Here is a 25,539-nt window from a genome sequence, read left to right as displayed (position 1 = left end):
CCAGTCCTGGGGCTTGAACTCAAGGCCTGGGCACTGTCCTTGGACACTTTTTCTCAAGGCTAACACTCTGCTACTTGAGCCACAATGCCATTCCCAGCTTTTTCTGTGTATGTGGTTCCAGGGAATTGAACCCAGGGCTTCGTGCATGCTAGGCAAGCACTCTACCACTAGGTCATGCTCCCAGTCCTGACTCTCGGTTTTAATGTTGAAATTCTTTCTCTGGAGTTCATTAACTCTCCAGTGTCTTTTATACAGCAAGGCTTTTTAAAAGAACTCAAAAAGACATATAGGACATTGTGTGACACTGGAAAAATAGGCATTCATGCATCTTTACTATGCTCAAGAAAGACCTGGGAATAACATCGGGTTACACTTACAGAGGAGATGAGCCAACAACTCAGAGTTTAGCTAAAAGGAACTAGATAATTGTTTGGTTTATTGTTTAATTTTAGAAGAGAGCCTTGATTTTTAATTTGGGAAGACTGAATCAGGAGCAATACTTTTGCATAAGCTGAAAACTAAATTGTATCTTTCATACCATGTGTGGAGGTCTAAAGTCTTAGTATTGAAGTGAGGTGTATAATCCCAGTAAACTGCTTAGTATCAACAATACAATATGCTAACCATGGCATTTGTGGGGAGGGGACTGGCACTTTTATTCCAGGATGTTTACATAATAATACTTCATTTAATCTTGAGAACCATCTCATGGAATGATGATGATGATGATGGTGGTGATGATGACTGTGTTAATGTATATCCTACTGTTACCTTCATTTTACACCCATGGAAACTGAAGCACAGAGAGCTTAAGAAACTTTTCTATCACCACATACTAAGCAGTAAAAACAAGATAGACTTAGAAAATCTGTTTTCAAAACCATACTTGCTAAACTACAAAGTTCATATTGCTAAGCATAACAGATGACCAGAAAGCATTCACTGAGGGCTAAGAGCATAGCTCAAGTGGTAGAGCACCCGCTTACCAAGCACAAAGTCTTGAGTTCAAATCCCAGTGTCACCAATTTTTTTAATGTGAGCAGTCACTGAATACTGAGTATTGGCTTGCTTAGGCTATCCAACTACCACTGTTAATAAAGATAAGTTGGAACCAAGAGCTGGTGACTCATACCTGTAATCCTAGCTACTCAGGAGGCTGAGATCTGAGGATTGTGATGTGAAGCCAGCCCAGGCAAGAAAGTCCATGAGACTCTATCTCCAATTAGCCAGCAAAATGCTGGCAGTGGAGCTGTGGCTTAAGTGGTAGAGTGCCAGCCTTCAACAAAAAAGCTCAGGGCATATGAAGCCCTGTGTTCAAGCTCCAGTATCAGACAAAAGTTGAATGAATGAATGAAGTACTGTGCCAATGCAGTTCACTTCAGAGTGTAATGCAAAGGAACACCTCTGGTTGAGGTACCTAATAGATAAAGAGAAGGCTGTAAATGGGCAAATCCATTTGCAGCCACCATGTCACCAGGCAGTCCCTGCACTTCTGTCAGCCACCCAAATCCAGTACAATCCACAGAGCAATGTGAAGTGACAGTGATCAAGGGGGGAAATAGCAAATTTGGTTTCCCAAACCCCTCTAAGGAAACTCCAGTTCCTACTTTCTCTATCCAGGTTTGTTAGTGTCCAGAAATTGCCCTGATTTAGCAACTGAACCCTTCTTCTTTCCTTTTAGGTCTTGAGGTTCGAGAATGTCCTGTCCTCCATCCTTCACTTTGGAGTTCTCCCACTGGCCAACAGTAAGGGATCCTTAGGAAACCATTGGCTACATGTAGGAATTTCTTGAGACACCCCTAACTCCATGTCTCCACAAAAAACTGTACCTCTAGAGTGTTCTTATGAAATCAGGCCAGAACCAGAAATGTACAGTGTGTCCTATCAAGGCTAGGTTTGCAAACTTAGTACTTCTGAATAGAAGTGGTGTGGGCCATCCTATTTGTGAAGTCAGCAAAATCAGGTAATGCTAGCTGGGTGTGGTGGCTCATGCCTGTAATCCTAGCTACTCAGGAGGCTGAGATGTGAGGATCGAGGTTCAAAGGCAGTCCAGGCACAAAAGGACCTGAGACTCTTATCTCCAATTACCTCCTAGAAAACACGGGAAGTGGGGCTTGGCTCAAGGGTAGGGTGGTAGCCTTGAGCTGAAGAGCTCAGGGACAATGCCCAGGCCGAGTTCAAGTCCCATAGACGCCCCCCACCCCCGCAAAAAAAAACAAACAGATAATGCTGACTGTGTTAGAGATGCAGTTCAACAGAGCAGTCTCAAGGTCAACCTGACAGGAGATGCCCCCTCCTAGGAAGTGCCTTGCTAGCTCGTACGCAAAGACAAGAGTCTACACCTCATACTTTACTGAATGACAATCCTCTGTCTCTCCCTGTACCACTGTTATTCTGCAGCATCTTGTTCAGTTCAAACACTTTTTAGAGCTGAGTGCTAGTAGCTCACACCTGGCTCCTCAAGAGGCTGAGATCTGGGGATCACAATTTGAAGCCAGCCCAGGCAGAAAGATTTGTATCAATTTTTAATGAAATCTTCAGCTTTATGACATCAAGTATCCAAAACAACACAAGCAAATTCTCACCACCTTAAAATTCCCCGTATGAAATCTAAACAAAGTTTCAGGGCCAGGAGCTGGTGACTCACACTTATAATCCTATCTACTCGGGAGGTTTAGATATAAGGATCACAGTTTAGAACTAGCTGAAGAGGTCAAATCTGAGACACTCTTATTTCCAATTCACCAGCAAAAAGGCCAAGACTAGAGGCATGACTCAAGTAGAACATCATCCCTGAGTGGAAAAAGCCAAACGAGCTTGGCCAGCCAAACGAGTACCAGCACACACACGCACACACACACACACACACTCACACACACACACACTCACACACACACACTCTCACACACACACACACTCACACACGCACACTCACACACGCACACACACACACACTCACACACACACATTCACACACACACACTCACACACGCACACTCACACACGCACACACACACACACTCACACACACACACTCACACACACACACTCACACACGCACACACACACACACACTCACACACACACACACACACACACACTCAGAAAAGACACCAAAATGCTAGCAAACAGCAAAATGGACAGGGGTTTTCTGGTTTCCAAATGCACATAATTGCAAATACTCTTTTACTGAATGCTGGCTAATTAACTCTTCTAGGAAAATGTGAGGGATATTTTCGTGTCAGAGAATGCAAACCGAATGCAAGCAGAATGAAAAAGATAAATGACTGAAAGTCTGTTTCTAAAGAGTCTGTCTACATATTGTGTCCATGTCCACTTTTCTTACACCTTTTTCTGTATTTTAGCAAGGCTACAGCAAGGTTTTCCTCTTCCCAACCCTTACAATATCTCGTTCGTCAATTCAGATATTAAAGTTCTTAAGGTAAGATTTTTGAGTATCCTTATAGCTGGTTCATTCCTTTTTGTAAGACTTCTGCTCTTTTGTTCTTCTCTCTCCCACCCTCTCCTTCCCTCTCTCTCTTGCTTTGCCTTCCTAGTCCAGGAATTTTATAAACAAATTGCATAGCTCTTAAAGCTTATAATTAACAATGAAAAGCAGAAAAAGTCAGACTAAGTCTAATTTCATTTAGCAGCCAAATGTATACATTCCACTGTACAAGATTTTAATGTGGTTTATTTACTCCACAAGACAAGCCATAAGGCTGGAATTCTTAATCTCATTTTATAGATGAGGGGAATAAAAGATATTGAGGGATGAAGTGGCTTAAGTAGCTCACAAAGGGACCAGTTGGGACCAGGTTGGCTCTGTTTGTTGAGTCCTCTGTCAGTGGACTTTCCCAAAATGCTGACCCTCCTCTAGGATCGAGGATCCACTGAAAACTGTGTCATAACTAATCATTATTAACACTTTTTATAATGTCGTTCCCCTCTTCTCTTTTAGTATTGTTTTGTTTTGTCTCCAGTGGTGTAAAGTTTCAGACATCTCCCATCAAGTCCTGGTGGCTCACACCTGTAAACCTAGACACTCAGAAAGCTGAGATTTGAGATCACAGTTTGAAGCTATCCAGGGCAGGAAATTCTGAGACTCTTATCCCCAATTCACCAGCCAAAAAATGAAGGTGTGGCTCAAGTGGTAGAGAGCCCGCCTTGATTGAAAGTATCTTGAGTTCAAGCCCTAGTGCTAGTACAAAGGAAATAACATCTCCCATCTACATGATATACCATGTTTCCTCTCATGCCCCTGCCTCTTTCTTCTTAGGCCCCCACTGCCTAAGCTACACCTGGTGATGTAATTCAAAATGGCCTCTTCCTATGTCTGGGCCCTCACAAGCAGGGAAAGAGTTGGGGAAAACATGCTGCGTTAGTGTTTGGTAAAGACAAAAACCTCTCTCCCTCAGGCAAACCGAGACATGTTCCTAATTGAATGTTATCTCTCTTCATCATTGAATCCTTTGCAGGATTTCCTTTTGATTTCCACCGACCTGAGACAGGAAACATCCTCAAAGCAACAGCCAAGTTTCCATAACTGGGGAGGTCTGAACCTCGCAAATGGACCCTGGAGGGGGACGCCAACCCCTTGATTGCCTGCTCACAATTAAATGGGTCAGGGAGAGAGGGAGAGGCTGGATCCCTGGATCACCAGTTTTTAATCCATCTCAGGGAGTAAATAAATGGTCCTTCATCCCACAGCAGTGACGATGAGATGGAGAAGACCATGCACACTGGAAGCTTTAAGACCCTGTGACTTGCTTAGACAGGAAGCTTTCTTTCAATGGCCTTCAGAGGCCTGGAGTAAGGCAGACCACTGGGTTAAAAGGCTGCATAGGGGAATAGGGAGAAAACGGGTGAATGTAAATGTGGGGGGGGGTGGGGAGATACATATGCTGAGTGCCTGTGTTTTTCAGATTCTGGGACAAAAAGAAGGTGAATACTATTGACCAGGGGAGTAAGAAGCGTTTTGAGTTTGTATTTGTGTGGGTCGTTTTCTGTAGAGGGAGTTCCCCCCCCCCCCCCGCCTGTGTATTGGATTGCATGTTTTATATTCACTGTTACCGTCCCATGTTTCATTAAAATTGTTTTCTATCAATGACAGTTGTTTACTTTTTTCAAAGCAATTTCCTGTCCTGAGTTTATGTTAACAAAATAAGAAAGAAAAGAAGATTTTACCTCTTTATCCTTCATGACCGCAAAGGTGGTACTGATGTGAAGCTTCGCTTGATCTAAAATGGAAATTCTGGGGCTTAGAGTCATGGCTGAAGTGGTAGAGTGCCAGCCAAGCAAGCTTGAGGCCCTGAAAAAACTAACTTAATTAAAGAAAAGATAATTCCATGTCTCTTAAATCTTTCCTGCAGTGCTGGCTCAAGTGGTACAGCATCTGAGCATTGAGCTCTGGGTTCAATCACCAATTCTGGAGGGGAGGGGATGAAGGGGGAGGGAGAGAAGGAGAGGGGAGGGAGGGAGGGATGGAGAGAGGTGGGAGGATCTTTCCTGCAGCCACACTATATCATTTATTTAGCTTTTAAAATATCTTTCCCCATGATTCAATGAATTAGCAATGCAGAGTTCTAAACCTAGACCACTCATAGTTGATAATGATATTAATATCAATTAATATTAAACAATAGTATGAAAGTGGGGCAGAGTAGGGGCACTTGTGCAAATATGTAGGGAATGAAGAGAAATCATCCACTGAGCTACTCTACTTCTAGGCTGGTGTGGGATGGAGACAGTAATTTACAGAGTGCTTATTCTGGGCCAAGTGCTAGGCTAGCTACTCCTCCCTGCTCACTGCATTTTGCTACAACTCTGTGAAGAATGATCCCATTTCACAGAGGAGGACATAGAAGTTACAAGGGACTCATCACACAGAACTAGTACATGATACCGGTATAGACTGAATCCAAGTATTCCTGATTCCAAAGTCACAGTTCTTACGTGAGATAGGTAATAGAAATAAACATAAAGTAGGCCCTAGAAACGGACTGCCTAAAACATCACAATGCACAAGAGGTCATGTGAAATTAGGAGACTGGGTTTAAGCAACATCACTTGGTTCTCACAGCCATCCTGGTGCCTTGCTGGGTGGAGGGGCTTTCCAACCAGCTCTGAAAAGCCCAGAGGTGACAGAGGCCATTCACTGAATTGCAGATATTATGCTGTTGAGCCTTAAGAGAGCTTTTGCGAAGCAGAATGATTGTCCTTGATCATCTCCCTAAATGGTTTGATTTGCTTGCCTCTGAGTATTTCCCTATATGGAAAATTTGAAGTGTGCCCCCCCACACCAAATATGCTGCTCCCCTAGATGGAAAGTTCTGCTAGTACCTGAGCATTTCTCTATGTGCTCTGTTTGTGTTGGGTTTGGATCTCCACCCCAAACATGTGGTTTCTGTCTTAAAGCTTTATGCAAGCTGGGTACTGGGCTGCAGGTCTTTAAGACAGGTGTCTACCTGCAGTCACCAATAAAGACTCCCAATTCGACTCTCAATGTGGCTTGTCACCAATCAAGTTCCCATATAACAATAGTCAGTGCATAGTGGCTAAGGCCTGTAATCTTAGCTACTTGGGAGGCAGAGATGAGAGAATGGAAACAAGTCCAGCCTAGGATTCTGTCTATACAATGGAAATAGACAACAGCATGCATAAAGCAAGACCCTACCTTGAAAATAGCTGACATAAAAGGGGACTGAAGGTGTGGTTCAAATGGTAGAGCACCTGCCTAGCAAACTCTAGGCCCTGAATTCAAATATCATCCCCCTAGTAATACAAAAATAAATAAGCATGGTCACAGATAGAGTGCTCAAGGATCTGGACCCTGATTGGTGATCTAATAGGACTGTGATTTACTCATCTTTGCAGTTCACTTCTGGCCACCACAGGCACTGCCCAAGTATTTCTAGAAATAAATAGCATTGTTGTGTTTTATTATTCTTTGGGATGCTTTTCTTTTTGTTGGTTTTTTTTAACTGTATTTTTTTTGTCTTTTCTTTTTTGGCACTGGGGATCGAACCCAGGGCGTTGCACTTCCTAGGCAACTGAGCTACATCCCAGCCCTAGTTTTCTTTTTTCTTTTTTTTGTCATTCCTGGGATTTGAACTTAAGGCCTGGGCACTGTCCTTGGACACTTTTTGCTGTAGGTTAGCACTCTGCCACTTGAACCACAGCACCACTTCTGGCTTTTTCTGTGTATGTGGTACCCAGGAATCGAACCCAGGGCTTACTTGATGTATATTCACAGAATCATTCCAAAACATTACAAATTTCACATATGGAAATAATTCAAGAAAAATTTTTTTCAGCTGCAAGCATGTAGTTTTCCCCTCGCTGCTGGAAATGTAACCTCCAAATCATGTATTCTCTAGAGCGGTTGGACATGACCCAGATTCCAGGTATTTTCTTGAGCTACTCAGAGTAGCTCTTTCCAAAGAGAAAGCCAATAGATCATACTAAACCCCACTGGAGCGCTCGTGGTGGGGCACACCTATAATCCCAACCCTTGAGAGATGGAGGCATGAGGATGGAAAGTTTGAGAGTAGATTGAACTTCACAGTGAGATCCTGTCTCAGAAAAAAAAAATAAGACTCCAGCCTGGCACCCATGGCTCACTCCTGTAATCCCAGCTAGTCTACTGATGGAAATGTGAAGATCAAGGTTCAATCCAGCCCAGGCAGGAAAATCCAGGAGACTGTTTACTCCAATAAACTCCTAAAAAGCTGAAGGTGGAGTTGGGGCTCAGGTGTGGTAAAGCACTAGCCTTGAGTGGAGGGGAATTTTAACAAAAGCTCAGAGACTATGCCCAGATCTTGAGTAAATAATAAACAAGTTCCATACCATATCACGACCCAACCACAACAACTAATGGAGGACCAAGGCAAGGCACGCTACAGGACAGGCTAAGGAGAGAAAAGCGACCGATTGACGAGACTTTTGAGCCTCGGCAGTCGCCGTAGCGCACCCGCCCACGGAGCGCATTGCGCCTGCGTGAGGAGGAGAGGGCGGGGCTCCACGCGTCCGGGCCGGCTGCAGCTTTTTCCTCCGTAGAGTCTCCGGGGTTCCCGCCACGCTTGTCGCCACCATGAGTCGCAGCTACAACGATGAGCTGCAGTTCCTGGACAAGATCAATAAAAACTGCTGGAGGATCAAAAAGGGCTTTGTGCCCAACATGCAGGTGAGGAAGGGGAACCGGCCGCGGGTGGCGGGGCCTCGCGGCCCGGGGCGGGGCGAGCCGGGACGGGACAGGGCGGCGCTTCCGGGCCTGGGCCGCCCTCGGGTCCCGTTCCCCCCCACCCCCCCGCCCCGCCGTCCCCTCCGCCCTCGGCCCCCCGCCGGGTTCGCCTCTGCGACTCCCCAACACGAGGAGAGGCGGGGCTGGAGTCCGCACGGCGCGCACCCCACGAGGCGTGCGCGGTCCCCCGGGCTCAGTCTCGGTGGGACCGAGCTTCGCTCCTCTGAGTCTCCGTGGGTTTTACTGTACGGAAGACCGTATATATGCTTGCACACCGGTGTTCAGCCCGGACCATATATATAATATAATATTATATATTGTAATATAATATAATAAATATAATTATATATTATATATAGTATATGTATCTGTATATGTGTGTGTGTATATATATGTACATATATATGTGTGTGTATGTGTGTATGTATTTTAAAGTTCTAGTCCTAGAATTTGAACTCTAGGCCTGGGCGTTGTCCCTGATCTTTTTTTTGGGGGGGGGGGCGGGACTCAAGGCTAGCTCTCTGCCGCTTGAGCCACCGCTCCACTTGTGGGCTTTTATATTGGTTCATTGGGCATCCGAGTCTCTCACCGACTTAACTTACCCGGTCTTTCTTTGAATTGCAATCTCAGGTCTCCACTTCCCAAGTTACATGGATTTACAGTTATGAGCTACCTGGTACCCAGCCACAACGTGTTTGTAGCACTCCTTGTTCTTAGTTGGGTTTTTTTTGTTGTTGTTGTTTTTTAAGTTTCGTTCTTTTTTTTTTTTTGTCAGTCCTGGGGTTTGAAATCAGGGCCTGAGCGCTGTTTCCTAGCTCTTTTGCTCAAGACTGGTGCTCTACCACTTTGAACCACAGCTCCACTTCCAAAAGTTTCATTCTTAATTACAGGGGTATGTGAGTGTGAGAGAGAGAGTTGGTGTCAGTCCTTACTGTGACGTGAGTTAGCTCTGTCCCTTAAGCTCTTTTGTTCAAGATGGAGCCACAACTCCAATTCTGGCTTTTTGCTGAGTAACATGGACTTTTCTGCCTGGGTTGGCTATGAACCTCTTATCTCAGCCTGCAGTAGCTAGGATTTCAGATGTGAGCCTCTAGTGCCCTTGTTGGGTTTTGTTATTGTTTTTTTTTTTTTTTTAATGTGTTTTTCAAGGAAGAACTCTGGGGATGCTAAGCCAGGCCTTTGCGTTCAGCTCACTTCTTTCTTCTCTGCTCTGATGTTGCATCTCAGATAGAGACTGGGAAAGCCAAGACCACTGACTGGAAAACTGAGCTTACTATGTCTCTCAGGCTTGTCCCTGTGAAATTTGGGTGTCCCTGTGTTATGAAGCTCTTGAGATGACTTAAGGTGACCCAAAAGTACACTAAAGTTTTGCAGTCCTATGTCTCTGTATGAAAGAAAAAAATCTTCCCAATCGCATCAGGGACCAACAGGGATTAGTCTCGCTCTCTTTTTTTTTTTAAAGGGGGAGGAAGGGAGTTCCAATGACCCATGCCTACAATCCTAGCTACTCAGGAGGCTGAGATTTGAGGATCATGGTTTGAAGTCAGCCTGAGCAGAGAAAACCAAGAGACATTTTACTCTAACCAACAAAAGGCTAAAAGTGGAGCACCAGACTAAGCATAAAACCAAGATGCCTGAGGGGTCTGAGTTCAAGCCTCAGTATCAACAACAAGGGAGGGAGAAGAAAAGGAAGGAAAAAGGAAGAGGAAAGGAAAGGAAGGAGAAAAGAAAGGAAAGGAGGAAAACCCATTCCACTTCACTTAATATTCAGGGTCGCCTATCAGCATATCATCTTGGTCACCACTAAGAACAAAGGCCCACAGTGATGAAACAGTGTGTTCTCATTTCCCTTTGGTTTTGTAGCAGTGTGATTTATTTATTATTATTATTTCTTATTGATATATAAGTAATGCATCTTAAGCATCTTCAAGTTGGTGAACATTGCAAAACACAAGTATCCTTTTTCAGAATTCTTGGGATGAGAAGGATTCGAAATTTCTGAGTTTTTCTGGTTCTGAAGTATTTGCATAGATATTACTAGTCGCGTTTCTCTTCCAATGCCAAATTCTAACTGCTCCAAAACCATATTTAGTCTTTGTTAGGAAGTTTTCTTCTTGCTTAAGGTGATTTAAAAGTTTGATACCAAGTAAAGCAACACAAATGCTGCATACACTATATGCAGGTACCTGTATTTCACAACCATATGCCCAGATGTCTGTCCTTTACTTTGGTACCAGGTTGAAGGAGTTTTCTATGTAAATGATGCTCTGGAGAAATTGATGTTCGAGGAATTAAGGAATGCCTGTCGCGGTGGTGGTGAGTATATTAGAACTGTACTTTGTTAAAGGTGTCTACCCCTCTCCCCACTATGGTGTGACTAAATAGTATCTTGAGTTATTATAGTTTAAAATGTTGTTGAAGAATGACCAAGACTTGCCCGGTGCCTGTGGCTCACGCTTGGAATCCTAGCTACTTAGGAGGCTGAGATCTGAGGATTGAGGTTCAAAGCCAGCCTGGGCACTAAAGACCCTGAGACTCTTATCTCCAATTAACGACTAGAAAACCAGAAGTGGTGCTTGGGCTCAGGGGTAAGGCTGTAGTCTGGAGCTGAAGAGCTCAGGGACAGAGTTCAAGACCCATGACCCACAAAACAAAAAAAAGAATGACCAAGTCTTGAAGTGAACCAAAGCACTTGACCACTTTGTCTTGTAGAAGGCAGCAGGGTTGGACTGGCATACCCATCCCCCAACTCTGAAGAACTTTCTGAATTCTTTCCATTGCCCTTCTTCATTGATTTCTTTATCTATTGATAGAATACATTTTTATTTTTTATTTTATTTTTTCCTTTCCTGGGTTTGACCTGAGGGCCTGGGCACCATCCTTGGACATATTTTGCTCAAGGCTGGCATTCTGCCACTTGAGCCATAGCGCCACTTCTGGCTTTTTCTGTGTATGTGGTACTGGGGAATCGAACCTAGGGCTTCATGTATGCTTGGCAAGCACTCTACCACTAGGCTATGCTCCCAGCCCCAGAAAACATTTTTATACTGACAACCTAAAGGTTAATAGTGAGGCTTTATATTTCTTGAATAATAATTGCAAGCAAACTTCTCATAGTATGTACAGAACAGTGGCAGCACGTTTTGGTATTTAGTCTAGTTTCCTATCAACGTAAGTTACCTTCCCACTTAATTTCGAATCTTCCTTGTTGTTTTAATAGCTCTAACCACTATCCCATTGTGTATTGTAGTCTAGAAACATGAGTATAATTAATGATGGAAATCAAATGTGACCTTCTTTCTAAGGCTGAGTTTTTGTCTTCAGGTGTTGGTGGCTTCCTACCAGCCATGAAACAGATAGGCAATGTGGCAGCCCTGCCTGGGATTATTCACGTGAGTCACAGAACTTTTAATCATTTGTATTTGTTGTCTGAGCTTTGGTAAAGAAATGGATGACTATGCGTAACAGATAGTGGCTTTTGAACATTTAGCAATAATCTGAGACCTGGGCAGTGATGAAATCTGGATAGCTTCTCTACTTGGGGTTGCCTTTGCAAGAATCTATAAGCACCAAAGAACTTTGGGGTGGTTTTTCTGGTTCCCACTTCATTGTCATAATAACATCATGATTCCTCAGTCCGTGCACCACTTCTATAGGCTTCAGTGCAGCTCTGTTCACAAATAGAGTTGAAGAAGAAATGGGAAGAAAGAAGTGTTAGGGGTCGGGATTGTGTAGAGGAAGGAAAGACAACACAGCTCTTACAGACATGGTTGGAAAAGGAAGTTTGTTATAGGCAAGGAACTGGCTGTGGTTCAAGTAGTAGAGCAGTAGCCTTGAGCTGAAGAGCTTAGGGACAGTGCCCAGGCCCAGAATTCAAGCCTCACAACTGACAAGAAAATAGACCCACTGGACAAGACATTTTTATAGCTACCTTTAATGTGCTTTTCTGCTGTGTGCTGGACAGGAGAGATGAGGAGTAAAAAGACTTGGCATTTAAGAATTTTTACATGTCTGGTTTCTTATTGTATTGACCCCTTTTTTTGTCAGTTTCTTTTTTTTCATATATTTTTTATTGTAATTAATAGAAGGATTACATGATATTTGCCAGATAGATGGTGCATTAATTCCCATACATTGATACTCTTTCACATGTCTTGGTCCCCATTTCCCTCCCCCCCACCCATGTATTGACCCTCTTTCTTTGTGGGACAGAATACTGTTTCTAGAAACAGTATTCTTATTGCCAATGAGTTTACTTACGTTTGAAAGATAACAGTCCCTTAAAGTTAGTATGTAGTCTCCTCAAAAATCTTGCTTTTTTGCTGAGCATAGTGGCTCACGCCTATAATCCTAGCTACTCTGGAGGCCTGATATCTGAGGATCAAGGTTCAAAGCCAGCCTGGGCATAAAAGGACCCGAGACTCTTACTCCAATTAACCTCTAGAAAATGGAAAGTGGGGCTTGGTCCAAGGGTAGGGCAGTAGCCTTGAACTGAAGAGCTCAGGGACAGTGCCCAGGCCGGGTTCAAGCCCCATGACCCACCAAAAAAGAAATACACACACAGGCACACACATACATATATATAGAGGAAGAGAGAGAGGGACACACACACATACACATACATATATGGAGAAAGAAAGAGAGAGGGACGGACACACACACACACACACACACACACACACACACACACACACACATCTTGCCTTCTGGAGGCTTTTCTGTTTGGGGGTTCCTTGGTTAAAAGTTACCCTTCATGGGGCCAGGAGTTTGCCCTAGTGGTAGAGTGCTTGCCTAGCATGCACGAAGACCCAGGTTCAATTCCTCAGTACTACATACATAGAATAAAGCTGAAAGTGGTGCTGAGGCTCAAGTGGTAGAGTTCTAGCCTTCAGAAAGTCCAAGAACAGTGCTCAGGCCCTGAGCTCAAGCCCAGGACTGGCAAAAAAAACAAAAAAAAAGTTACCCTTCATGAAAATATTTTTTTCTCATTTGGGAAGACTGTGGGGATAATTACGATAATCTTATTCTTGAAACAGCTTAGCCTTATTTGAGAGTCGGGCAGCCTGCTTCATTCTGGGGTTCTTTTCCAGAGGTCCATTGGTCTTCCTGATGTCCATTCGGGCTATGGGTTTGCCATTGGGAACATGGCAGCCTTTGACATGGATGATCCGGAAGCTGTGGTTTCCCCGGGTAAGGCCCTGTATACATCTGCTATTATACATGTTGCTTCTTTCTCTGTCTTTCCTTTTCACCATGTTCCATCAGTGCCAAGCATTGTCCTGACACTGGCTTTATAGAAACAAACATCTGTGTCTCTGTGACAGTTACCTCATAGTTCTAATAATGTTATGTGTTGCATAACATTATTGTGAGGATTAAATGAGTTCACTCGTGGAAATGGAGTTCATAAGTGGAAGGAAGCAGATCCTAAGACCTCCTAGGTGCCTGCACAGGCTTTCATGATGTTGCTCAAGTAGTAGAGTACTAGTCTTGAGCACAAGGACAGCATCCAGACTGAGTTCAAGCCCCAAGACCAGTATACATACATATAATGCTGAGGTTGGTTGCTGATGGCTATGTTGCTGAAGAGCCTATAGTGGAGAGTCCCAGGCCCGTTCCTAGATTCTCCTTTCCCTGCACTGATTCTGTCCACAATCCCGACCCCATCCTTGAGGGGAGGGGAGAACAGCGAGCCAGATCCCAGGGCATCCTTTCCTGGTCTGATCTATCTATAGCCTAGCCCCATCCCCTAGTGGAGGTAGATAGCAGCCAAGGACTTTTGTGCCAGTCATGCATGATATTTCCCATTCATCCTAGAGACGCTGACTGTGACTAGCCGGCTGCCTGACTGCCTCGCTAGGAGGAAGAACCAAAGGGATCTTGAAGGAATCTTTTCAAAGTCACAGCTATACCAAATCATGTCTGATTCTCTTAGAACCTGCTTTAAAAGAACAAAAAGAAAGCCCGAGAGCAGTGGCTCACACCTGTAATCGTAGCTACTTAGGAGGCTGAAATCTGACAATCAAGGTTCAAAGCCAGGCTGGGCACAAAAGGACCTGAGACTTTTATCTCCAATTAACCTCTAGAAAACTGGGAAGTAGGGCTTGGCTCAAGGGTAGGTGATAGCCTTGAACTGAAGAGCTCAGGGACAGTGCCCAGGCCCAGGAGTAGAGTGGTAGCTGAAGAGCTCAGGGACAGCGTCCAGGCCAAGCACAAGCCCCTGACCCACTAAATAAATAAAAATAAATAAAATTAAGTCTTCAAACTAGGTGCAGTGATATATTCCTGAAACCCCAGCTACTCAGGAGGCTGGAATGAGAGGATCACTTATGCCCCAGAGTTTGAGACTGGTCTGGGTGACATGAGGTCCTGTCTCAAAACAAAACAAACAAAATATTTAGGTCTCAAAAAATTTTAGTTTTGGGGGCCGGGAGTTTGGCCTAGTAGTAGAGTGCTTGCCTAGCATGCACGAAGACCCGGGTTCGATTCCTCAGCACCACATACGTAGAAAAAAAAAGCCAGAAGTGGTGTTGAATCTCAAGTGGTAGAGCTCTAGCCTTGAGAAAGTCCAAGGGCAGTGCTCAGGCCCTCAGCTCAAGCCCAGGACTGGCAAAAAAAAAAAAAAATAGTTTTGGTAATTGCCATTCCTGGGTGTCATTATATACTGTACAAATTAAGAAAGAAGAACTGTACTATCTCAAGTTAGAAGAAAAAGTTAGATCTCCAAAAGTAGACAGATCGAAAGTTAAGAGCAAATAGTAATAAAATGAAAAGATGTGTAACAGCTAAAAGTTAGTTATTTGGAAATAACTCATGAAAATATGACAGCTGATCAAAAAGAACATTACTCATATAACTACATGTTATTCTTTGTTCATTATTGCCCTGCTGGACCTTTATTGTGTGAGTTACTGTGGATTATTTCAATAATACCAGATTACATTACCAGAGAATCTTTTATGGCTGTCTTATGACATAGTTATTTTCTAAGAGACTGGTTTCCTGGATTGGAGATGTGTCAGGGTAGATACCCTGCCTAGCAACCACACCGTGATGAGTTCAGAATCCCAGAACTGCCAAAAATGGCTTCTTTTTTTTGGTCAGTTGTGGGGCTTGAACTCTGGACCTGGGTATTATCCCTGAGCTCTTCAGCGCAATGCTACTACCCTACCCTTGAGGCACAGCACTACTTCCAGTTTTCTAGTGGTTAATTAGAGATAAAGAGTTTCATGTACCTCAGTGCCTGGGCTGGCTTTGAACTGCAATCCTCAGATCTCAGCTTCCTGAGTAGCTGGGATTCCAGGATGAGCCACCACGCCCAACTGAAAATGACTTTATTTTTAACCCTGGTATTGACAGTCAGAAACTTCAGGTAACAGCTGGCCACCTGGTTGTGCTAACACTCAACTGACTCTTCTGCATTTTGTAGGTGGTGTGGGGTTTGACATCAACTGTGGTGTCCGCTTGCTAAGAACCAATTTAGATGAAAGTGACGTCCAACCTGTGAAGGAGCAACTTGCCCAGGCTATGTTTGACCACATTCCTGTTGGGGTGGGATCAAAAGGAGTCATCCCGATGAATGCCAAGTAAGAGCAAATGGGAGAAGAAAACCACATGACCCTCACCTTCCTTTCTAATGTAGACACCTCAGGGATTGGGTTTCCCAGTCACTTCTTTGATAAACAGGAGGTCTAGGTGACAGTCACCAAGTCTTCATTAGATCAGCCCTTGAGCAGAGTGTGGTGATGTACAGCAATGGTCAGCCTGAGCAATATACTAAAATTTGAAGATGAAACAACAGGGTATGTGCATTCCCTAGTGCCACAAACCAAACAAACTAAGCCAGAAAACAGTATTTCACCTGGTTATCTGATATATTGTATATGTGCTTTATTGGTTATGTAAATTGGATAGGGAAGGGGGAAAAACAACATGAGCGGCGGTGGGGGGGGGGAGGAATGGGGACCATGACATGAGAAATGGTATCAATGTATGTGAAGTAATGCATCTTCTATCTGCTGAATATAATGTAACTCTTCTATTAATTACAATAAAAAATATATGGGGAAAAAAAGAGAAAAGTCCTTGCCATAGAGTAGTATTTATGATAAATATTAGCCCACACTATTCTATTTAGCACTTCCCTAATGTAAGGCACTGTGTACTGGGTATCATGTCATTTAATTTAGAGAGTAGCCCCATTATATCTGATTTATAGGAGAATTGGAGTTAACAAAGGTTTTCTAAATAACTTGGTAAGTGATGTTCAGTTTCAAAAGTTCTTTGAACTTAGTTTTCCACAACCTTCCTTTTGAATGACGACAGCAAAGATGTACTTTAGCTATCTAGTAAGTTAAATGCCAGACTCTAGTATGACTGCTTCTCAGAGGTTCTGACTTTACTGTTGTGCTTGTATGAAACAGTGCTCCTTAAATTCTGCAGAACAATATTGTGGACTGGGTTGTAGCTCTGGCAAAGTGTTTGTCTAGCAAATGCAATGTCCTGGATTTAGTCCCCATTACCAAAAAAGAAAAGAGCACAAAAAGCAATTTAAAAAAACAAAGAAATATTGAAGCTTTTATGTGTTACAAAACTTCCACCAAGCCGGGTGCAGTGGCTCACACTTGTAATCCTGGCTACTCAGGAGGCTGAGATCTGAGGATCTCAGTTCAAAGCCAGCCTGGACACTAAAGACTGTGAGATTCTTACCTCCAATTAACCACGAAAAAACCAAAAGTGCCTTTCCACTGTGGCTCAAGGGTTAGGGCAATAGCCTTGAGCTGAAGAGCTCAGGGACAACACCCAGGCCCAGAGTCCATGCCCCACAACGGACCCGAAATAAATAAATAAATAAATAAACTCACCAAAGTAGAATAACATTTGTTATAAAGATGTATTTGGAAGATGATTCTTCTGATGATTTTTCTGATTTCACATGATCCTCATACAGTTCTACTTTAAAGCATTTAAAGTATAAATGTAAATCTTAAGTATCTTGACAAATGTTTTAGACAGGAATTTTATCCTAGGCTATCACTAGGGTCATGAGGAAGGGAATAATGAAAGCTATAGTCTCTCCAATCATGCTTTAGAAGAGGTTGAACCATGGGTAAAAATAAAGCTTTTCCATTCTAAGCATTTAATGTGTGGGTCTCTCAGCCTAATGTTACAGCTGCCATGAAGCCACATAATACTTTGGTGAAGGTGAGAATATACCTCAAAATTGAACCTGTATTGCAAGTTCAGTGCCATTGGTTCATGTATAATCCTAGTTACACGAGGCTGTGATCTGAGGATCTTATTTGCGTGAAGCCAGTCTGATAAATGAGAAACTCTGCTCTACAATTAACCAGCCAAAGTGGAGCTATGGCTTAAGTGGTATAGCACTATCCTTGAGCAATAAAAGCTAAGGGACAGTCCCCAGACCCTGAGTTAAGCCCCAGTACTGGCACAAAAAAAAAAAAAAGAAAAGAATATGTATTTTCTAAAGAAGTTTAGATATCTTTATTATTTATGATTTTTGAAGGTTTTCTAATTAGTAGATAGTGATATCTGATCATTGTGGCTGTTATAGTCATATAGAATTCAGGATTATAGGGAAATATAATGTATTAAAAAATTCCAAAGTACAATGAACGATATAAATGTCAAGTAGAACCATCATTTCAGATGTGATTATCACTGGTTTATAGTATAATTTATTTATTTTTGGTTGAAAGAAGCTTATCATTGGTCACTGCCCCTGGGCTTTTGTGTGCAAAGCTAATACTGTACCACTGGAGCCACAGCTCTATTTCCTGCTTTTTTGATGGTTAATTGGAGAGAAGAATCTCAAGAACTGTCTGAGTTGGTTTCGAACTGCAATCCTCAAATCTTAGCCTTGTCAGTAGATAGGATTATAGGTGTGAGCCAAGAGCACCTTGCGAATATTGTAATAATTTATATGACTGCTTTCCTCAAAAAAAAAAAAAACCCTATAGATGAGCCGGGAGTTTGGCCTAGTGATAAGAGTGCTTGCCTAGCATGTATGAATACCCAGGTTCGATTGCTTGGTACCACATACATAGAAAAAGCTGGAAGTGGTGCTATGGCTCAAGTGGTAGAGCTCTAGCCTTGAGAAAGCCCAGGGACAGTGTTCGAGCCCTGGGACTGGCCAAAAAAAACGTGTAGAGTTTCTGTAGCATCTGCTAACTAGCACAAAGTCTGGTACATAGGAGGTAGTAATTGTAATGTGTTCATCTGCTCTTTGAGATGTCTTTCTTGGGCTTTGTTCCCATTGCTTTGAAATGACCGGCCTTTTTTATTGTCCACCCAGAGACTTGGAGGAGGCCTTAGAGATGGGTGTGGATTGGTCCCTACGGGAAGGCTATGCCTGGGCTGAAGACAAGGAGCACTGTGAGGAGTATGGAAGGATGCTACAGGCTGACCCCAATAAGGTCTCCGCTAGGGCCAAGAAAAGAGGCCTTCCTCAGGTAACTCATCTTGCGGGGATATATGCCATTCCTATATTTATTTTTTTAATTAAGGGAAAAATCTGTATCTTCCATTTAGCAAAAGAAACATATGTCCTCAGGGATTTTCTCTTTTTATCAAAAGACTGCAAATCTGTTTATGTACCAATCTTCTAAATGGGCTGAGAAGGTGGCTTAGAGGTAGTGTTGCCTAACATGCATGAAGCCCTGGGTTCAGTTCCTCAGTACCATATAAACAGAAAGGGCCTGAAGTGGCACTGTGGCTTAGGTGGTAGAGTGCTAACCTTGAACAAAAGAAGCTCAGGGATAGTGCCCAGGCCTTGAGTTCAAACCCCAGGACTGGCAAAATTTAAAAAAAAAAAAAAAAAAAAGTAGCTTACTTCATCAGTTCATAGTGTCCTAGAGATTAAGAGTTCCCCAGGTACAAAATTCTCAGCTCATCATGAAGCTTTGCTGCCACTTCACTATGGCATTGGGCAAAACTCTGGGGTTTGTCTTTATGGAAAAAAGTTTGTGCCAGCTAGGTGCCTCACACCCTAATCCTAGCTACCCAGGAGGCTAAGATTCGAGGATCACTATTTAAAGCCTGCCCAAGGCCTGAGTTAAAGCCCCAGGATAGGGAGTGGGGGATTGACTAGTTAAAACTTGGCAATCTCTGAAGATTCTTCCAGCACTCTTCTCTGGTTCTTTAGATCAGTTGTCAGCTTAGCTAAGAGCATGTTCATTTTGGCAGTCAGTGCATTTGAACCTGGTCTTTATCTAAGGAGCTGCAGAACCAAGCATTTTGCCTAGAACATGACCCTTCTCTTAAAGATGCTTATAATGTCCCATGTATCATTTAATGACAAGGCCTTTTGGTTTATGAAGCTATATACATGTGTATACTTCAAACATAATAGTAAACCTCAGAAGCTAGTGGGGAATATTATTCCAATAATTAAAAGCATTTGTCAGGTTAGACTTTTGCCGTGACATAAAACATGTTTTGTATGGTTATTTTAGTGATTGGTAATGGTTTGCTTTTACTTCGTTTTTAATTGGGTCTTCTTTAAACCAGATGGAAGTTACTTAATCAGACATTCTTACATTTGCAGCTGGGGACCCTGGGAGCAGGCAACCACTACGCAGAAATTCAGGTTGTGGATGAGATTTTCAATGAGTATGCTGCTAAGAAAATGGGCATTGACCATAAAGGGCAAGTGTGTGTGATGATACACAGCGGAAGCAGAGGCTTGGGCCACCAGGTAGCCACAGGTACATTCTACAACTAATCTTTTACTTGATGCTAAAATGTGCTTTTTATGAGGAACCAGCTAAGAAGGCTCAAATTATATCTCGTGGGTTTTTATACTGTTCTTCCAACTTGTGACAACCTAAGTAACGTCATTGGGTCTTTGTCAACTGAAACAAGTGTATCCATCATTTCACATGGTACTGTCATGGAAGGCTAGTGAATGAATACATGTGAAGCACCAGTAGTGCCCAGTACTTAAGAAGCATTCAGTGAGCTTCTGCTCTATTTACCTTTACAATTACTTAGGGGTTACTGTTAACTGTCTTGCCAAGAAAACCTTCAAACTGGAACTGATAAAGTAGGCATTCGTTCAGGAAGTTTCAGATTCCTGCTCTGCAAGATTAGGGCTGTGATGGAATCATTGTCTCGTGAAGGAGGAGTGGTGTTTAGCTGCTCAAAAGATGGAAATTGGAGATGTGAGGATCGTGGTTTGAAGCCAACCCTGGCAGGAAAGTCTGAGGCTTTATGTCTTAACCTCTTGACCAAACAAATAGATGAACTCAGACATATTAAAGGGGAAGTTGTATTTCTCCTTTGTTTTCTCTTTGTAGGATGCATTTGCCCTTAGCCTGCCTTTCTGCAGTAAATCTGAATGATTGAAGGGAAACCTTCAACTAACTGGTTCGGACTTGTTGCTCTCTGGTTCCAGATGCACTGGTAGCCATGGAAAAGGCCATGAAGCGAGACAAGATCATAGTCAATGACCGCCAACTGGCTTGTGCTCGCATCTCTTCCCCTGAAGGACAGGACTACCTGAAGGGAATGGCAGCGGCTGGGAACTATGCCTGGGTCAACCGCTCTTCCATGACCTTCTTAACCCGTCAGGTACAGGCATTTGCTCTCCTCTTCCAAGTTAATCATGAAGTCACGTGCATTCAAACAGTAGTCAGTGAAAGTGTGGGGTTTGTTTTTACAAATTGATAGGATATTCAGAATGCTAAGGCTAGAGGTGTAGCTCAAGTGATAGTGCATTTGTCTACCATGTAACTTAGGCACAGGTTTGAGTTCAAACCTCAGTACCACACACATACAAAAGGATTGTACAGATATGTGGGGTTTGAAGGTCAACTGAATCAGGAAAGTATCAGACTGCCTGAGAAATGAGTGAAAGAAGCAACGTGATTCTCAAATTTGCTGAGGTTGGGAAGTGCGGGGGAAGGTTGCGGGCTGCCAGGCAGCCTTGCATCCAGAGCCATAGTGGAGGGATGGGAGTATGGACCAAAAGGCTGCCATCTCTCCTTCATATGGAGATTAGTGATGCCACCAATGTCCAACTCTGAATTCCCTCACACCTTGTAGGACAGACTAGATGAAGCCAGTGAGGTAAGTGCTGAAGAGCTGGTTCTAGGGACTTTTTTTACCCCCCCAGTTGTGATACTTGAACTCAGGGCCTCAGTCCTGTCCCTGAGCTTTTTTCACTCAAAACTAATGGTCTACCACTTTGAACCACAGTGCCATATCTGGTTTTCTGGTGGCTAATTAGAGATAAGAGTCTCAGGGACTTTTCTGCTCCAGCTGACCCGGAAACTTGATCCTCAGATCTCAGCCTCCTGAGTAGCTCGGATTGCAGACCTGAGCGGCCAGCACTTGGCACTGGCAGCTTTTAACTCAAGCTTTTCTCCCAGGCATTTGCCAAGGTCTTCAACACAACGCCTGATGACCTGGACCTGCATGTGATCTATGACGTTTCTCACAACATTGCCAAAGTGGAACAGCATGTGGTGGACGGAAAGGAGCGGACACTGTTGGTGCACAGGAAGGGCTCCACCCGTGCTTTCCCTCCCCACCACCCGCTCATTGCTGTTGACTACCAAGTACGTCGCCCTGTGTCTGCATTTTAAGCGATGGGATTATAACTTAGGTCATTCTAAATGCCATGCATGCATTTATGCAGCACTTGCGTACAGAAGAGATTCTGTCACCCAGGAGAGCAATGCTTCCTCAGCATCATGTGCCATCTAAAACATGCTGCATTGGCTATAGCTTACTCTACTAACAAAATTAGGGAAGTCAAGATAAAGATAAGCACAGTCTGTTTCATTGCTCTTAACCTTTTGGTGTCTGGCTGTGGTAGAATGGGAAAGATCCCTTGGCTACTCTCTTCACTAATAAGAAAACTTCAGCCAGCAAAGTCAGGGCCTTAGTCAAGATGGTTGTTCTAAGAACACTGCCTTCCACTTCCTTGGATTTTTCTTGGCTCTTACATTGCAGTCTGCTCTTTCTGATCCTCACATCCCCATTCCATTCCTTTTCCCTATTCTCCCAGTTACCAAAGAATCCAGAGTACTACTGTCAATGTTGTTTTAAGGATGATAGGTCTGGAGGCCCAGGTTTCTCCCACAGTTTCACAGAACAAGAGCAAAGTTAGGTTTCAGGCATGGGAAGCAGTGTTGTTCTCAGTGGCAGCTTGTGTTGGTTTTGTGTGTCCTCAGCTCACTGGACAGCCGGTGCTCATTGGTGGCACCATGGGAACCTGCAGTTACGTTCTTACGGGAACCGAACAGGGCATGACCGAGACCTTTGGGACAACCTGTCATGGAGCGGTAAGGAACACAGGAGCCTCTTAGAAGTGCTCTCTCCTGTTTAGCTATTGTTCTGTAGAAGTGGTCCTGGTTGAGCATCAATAGAGTTAAGGTTTACATCTATTGTGACCACTTCTTGGAAATAATTCCTTATAATATATATTGTTTAGCCACCTAGTGCCCTGTAGTGCTTCATTAAAACCTGCTCATTTGCAAATCAGTTTAGATGCCTGCTGGTACATTAAATTTAGCTTTGAATGTATAAAGTGAAGTTCATTCCTATATATCCCCCTTCTAGGGCCGTGCATTATCACGAGCAAAGTCTCGACGTAATTTAGATTTCCAGGATGTCTTAGACAAATTGGCAGATATGGGAATTGCAATCCGTGTTGCTTCACCCAAACTGGTTATGGAAGAGGTGAGTGAAATTTTGATAAGCATTTACCATAAGCCAAGTACATATAAACTTGACTTTGACAGTTCTAATATGGTCTGTATTATTCCTGCATAATTCTTGTATATGTATAAGATTTGTGATCATTTAATCTGAACCTTTTCACCTTGCTTTGTACACTTGCATACCTGAGTTTCAGTTGAGAAGCAAGTTTGGAAAAGTATCCAATGTTTAGAAAGTTCTGTTTGATTCACCTAGAGAAAAACTTTTGTTTAAATGATCTATACTTACACATATAAGTTAAAAGTACATACTTCCTTCTTAAATTTTTAAGAGAAAAGAGCCGGGTGCAGTGGCTCACATCTGTAATCCTAGCTACTCAGGAGGCTGAGATCTGAGGATCACGGTTCAAAGCCAGCCCAGGCACTAAAGAATCTGAGACTCTTACATCCAATTAATCACAGGGGTAAGGTAGTAGCCTTGAGCTGAAGAGCCCAGGACAGTGCCAGGGCCCAGAGTTCAAGCCCCATGACTGACAAAAAAAAAAGAGAGAGAGAGAAAAGGAAACTAGTCATCCAGAAACAAAGTATCCTAGAACTTACATTTAACACATTATAAAATGTGTTACTTTTAAGTCATTGCTGAAAACTCTACCATCTGAGTGCTTTTGTCTGTGCCCATAATAGACATCATGTATTTTTCAGGTTTTTGCTGCTGTAGATTAAGTTGTAATCAGTATCTTCATCCTTATAGCTCTTTTTCAGATCTTTTACATTCAAATTCGAATGTAGTCTTAAAAGTAGAATTTCTGAATTAGATTGTAACAGTGCCTTCTTAATAACTATTTTTCCTGTTTTTAGGATAATACATTTTTAATTCTAAAGATATGGAAAATACAAAACGAGCATTTCAAATGTAGCCATCTGGAATTAGCCACTGTTGATGTTTGGTGGTGGTCCATTTAGATCACATGTTTTTTGTTTTTTTGTTTTGTTTTTTTAACATACTCAGTTCATACTTTCAGATATGTTGTAGGTGCTAGAGATAGTATAATAAGCAAAACTACATAATTACCTTCCTGATGAAACTTAGAGTAAAATGTGTAGGAGGTTCATAACCACATAGGTGCCGTTGAGCACAGTGGACAGAGCCCTACAGATCAGCTGCCTGGATTAGGACCTGTGGGGTAGAAGCAGGGAGATGGGTCCTGATAGCAGCAAGAAAGCACACCCGGGCAGGAGGGATGGGCGGGTCTAGCTGGAACTCATACATACATCCACACATAGCTTTTGTTTTATGTTTAAGAGTTTAGTATTCAGCTTCAGTAAGAAAGTTACGAATACATGCTCATTCCAATACATTGAAAAATTAAAGTTGCCAATTTTCCTGTTCAGAAATAATATCACCAACACAGGTGTGAGACAGTTCCTTTTAAGAAGGTTTCGGTGTGTTTGTTTATTTGATTTTATTCATTACTTTTTATAGGTTTTCAAGCTTGTAGTTGGAGTTTTTAGAAATACAGGGAAGAAAATGTGTAACGGTGTGTGGGGGCTTATCTCCTTATAACACTGAGCTTTTTAATTTTTGCTAGTATGATAAACAAGAGAAACCCTCAATATTTCCTCAATGTATGTTTCTCACAGCTTTAGGGGTTTGAAAATCTTTTGTGATAGACTCACAGTGCTTCCTCCCTCCCTCCCCTGTAGGCTCCTGAGTCCTATAAGAATGTCACGGATGTGGTAAATACCTGCCATGACGCTGGAATCAGTAAGAAGGCCATTAAACTGAGACCCATTGCTGTGATCAAAGGATAGACTACTTCCCTGGAGCTTTCTGGCATCACTAACCTTAGTAAGGTGAAGTAGACTGAGACCCTCTTCAGACAGGAGAGCTGACAGATTCCAGTGAGGCTCTGCTGCCATGCCACAATGGCTTCCAGGAGGCTGCCAGACCCAGGGACCACACTGCTCCCCGAGACAGGAATGGACTGCTTCCTTCATACCACACCTGGTCTTACCTGCCATAGGTGTCAAAAACAATCATACTATTAAACATGAAGGCTTGGGACTATGGCCTTTCTTCCTCCCTTTGTCATGTTGCTGATTTTATCCCCTCAGAATCTTTAGTCCTCTTTCTGAGCTAGAGAGCCAGTGATGTGGAGGACACAGATTGAGTAGGGGTAGAGTATGTTAAAGATGGCACACTGGGAGAGGGATAGGACAGAGGAAAGTAATGTCCCTTCGCCTTGCTGCCTTTCTCATTCTAATACACATCACTGCAGCGTGGACCATGCTAGTGTCTGTCATTAATTCAGCCTGCCTTGGCAAGCTTTTATTTTTCTGTTTATTTTTGTTTGTTTTGTTTTGTTTTTGCCAGTCCTGGACTTGAGCTCAGGGCCTAAGCACTGTCCTTGGACTTTCTCAAGGGCAGAGCTCTACCACTTGAGCCTCAGCACCACTTCTGGCTTTTTTCTATGTATGTGGTACCAAGAAATTGAACCCGGGTCTTCGTGCATGCTAGGCAAGCACTCTACCACTAGGCCAAACTCCCAGCCCTGTTTTGTTTTTTGTAATGCTTTCCACAGCAGCAGCAAAGCACCCTTGCTTGAAACTGGG

At 43.1% G+C, this 25,539-nt stretch overlaps 2 protein-coding genes across 2 annotated transcripts in view; both read left to right on the top strand.

Moving 5' to 3' along the window:
* Positions 1-4,748, top strand: part of Bpifc (BPI fold containing family C) — a 34,933-nt gene extending 30,185 nt beyond the window's left edge. The window contains exons 14-16 of the mRNA XM_090357847.1: positions 1,682-1,745; positions 3,366-3,442; positions 4,479-4,748. Of these exons, the coding sequence (XP_090213973.1) occupies positions 1,682-1,745; positions 3,366-3,442; positions 4,479-4,601 (264 nt within the window). The 3' untranslated portion in view covers positions 4,602-4,748. The remainder of the gene's footprint in view (positions 1-1,681; positions 1,746-3,365; positions 3,443-4,478) is intronic.
* Positions 4,749-7,998: 3,250 nt separating this feature from the next.
* On the top strand, positions 7,999-25,006 carry Rtcb (RNA 2',3'-cyclic phosphate and 5'-OH ligase). The gene is made up of 12 exons (XM_090328581.1): positions 7,999-8,185; positions 10,480-10,558; positions 11,567-11,634; positions 13,333-13,432; positions 15,672-15,828; positions 18,558-18,714; positions 19,809-19,968; positions 20,658-20,833; positions 21,634-21,822; positions 22,441-22,551; positions 22,829-22,948; positions 24,631-25,006. The coding sequence occupies exons 1-12, from the start codon at positions 8,093-8,095 to the stop codon at positions 24,736-24,738; spliced, it is 1,518 nt and encodes a 505-aa protein (XP_090184707.1). The 5' UTR covers positions 7,999-8,092; the 3' UTR covers positions 24,739-25,006.
* Positions 25,007-25,539: the final 533 nt, after the last annotated feature.

This window comes from Megascapheus bottae, chromosome 2 (genome assembly GCF_031878675.1).
Source record: "Megascapheus bottae isolate mThoBot1 chromosome 2, mThoBot2.hap1, whole genome shotgun sequence".
Lineage (NCBI taxonomy): Eukaryota > Metazoa > Chordata > Mammalia > Rodentia > Geomyidae > Megascapheus > Megascapheus bottae.
Note: the sequence above shows the minus strand (reverse complement) of the source record. Positions and strands in the feature narration are given on the sequence as shown.

Coding starts and splice junctions, on each gene's coding strand:
- Rtcb (XM_090328581.1), top strand. CDS start 8,093: ATGAGTCGCAGCTACAACGATGAGCTGCAGTTCCTGGACAAGATCAAT. Junction 21,823..22,440: donor TCATTGCTGTTGACTACCAA/GTACGTCGCCCT, acceptor GTGTGTCCTCAG/CTCACTGGACAGCCGGTGCT. Junction 22,949..24,630: donor CCAAACTGGTTATGGAAGAG/GTGAGTGAAATT, acceptor CCTCCCCTGTAG/GCTCCTGAGTCCTATAAGAA.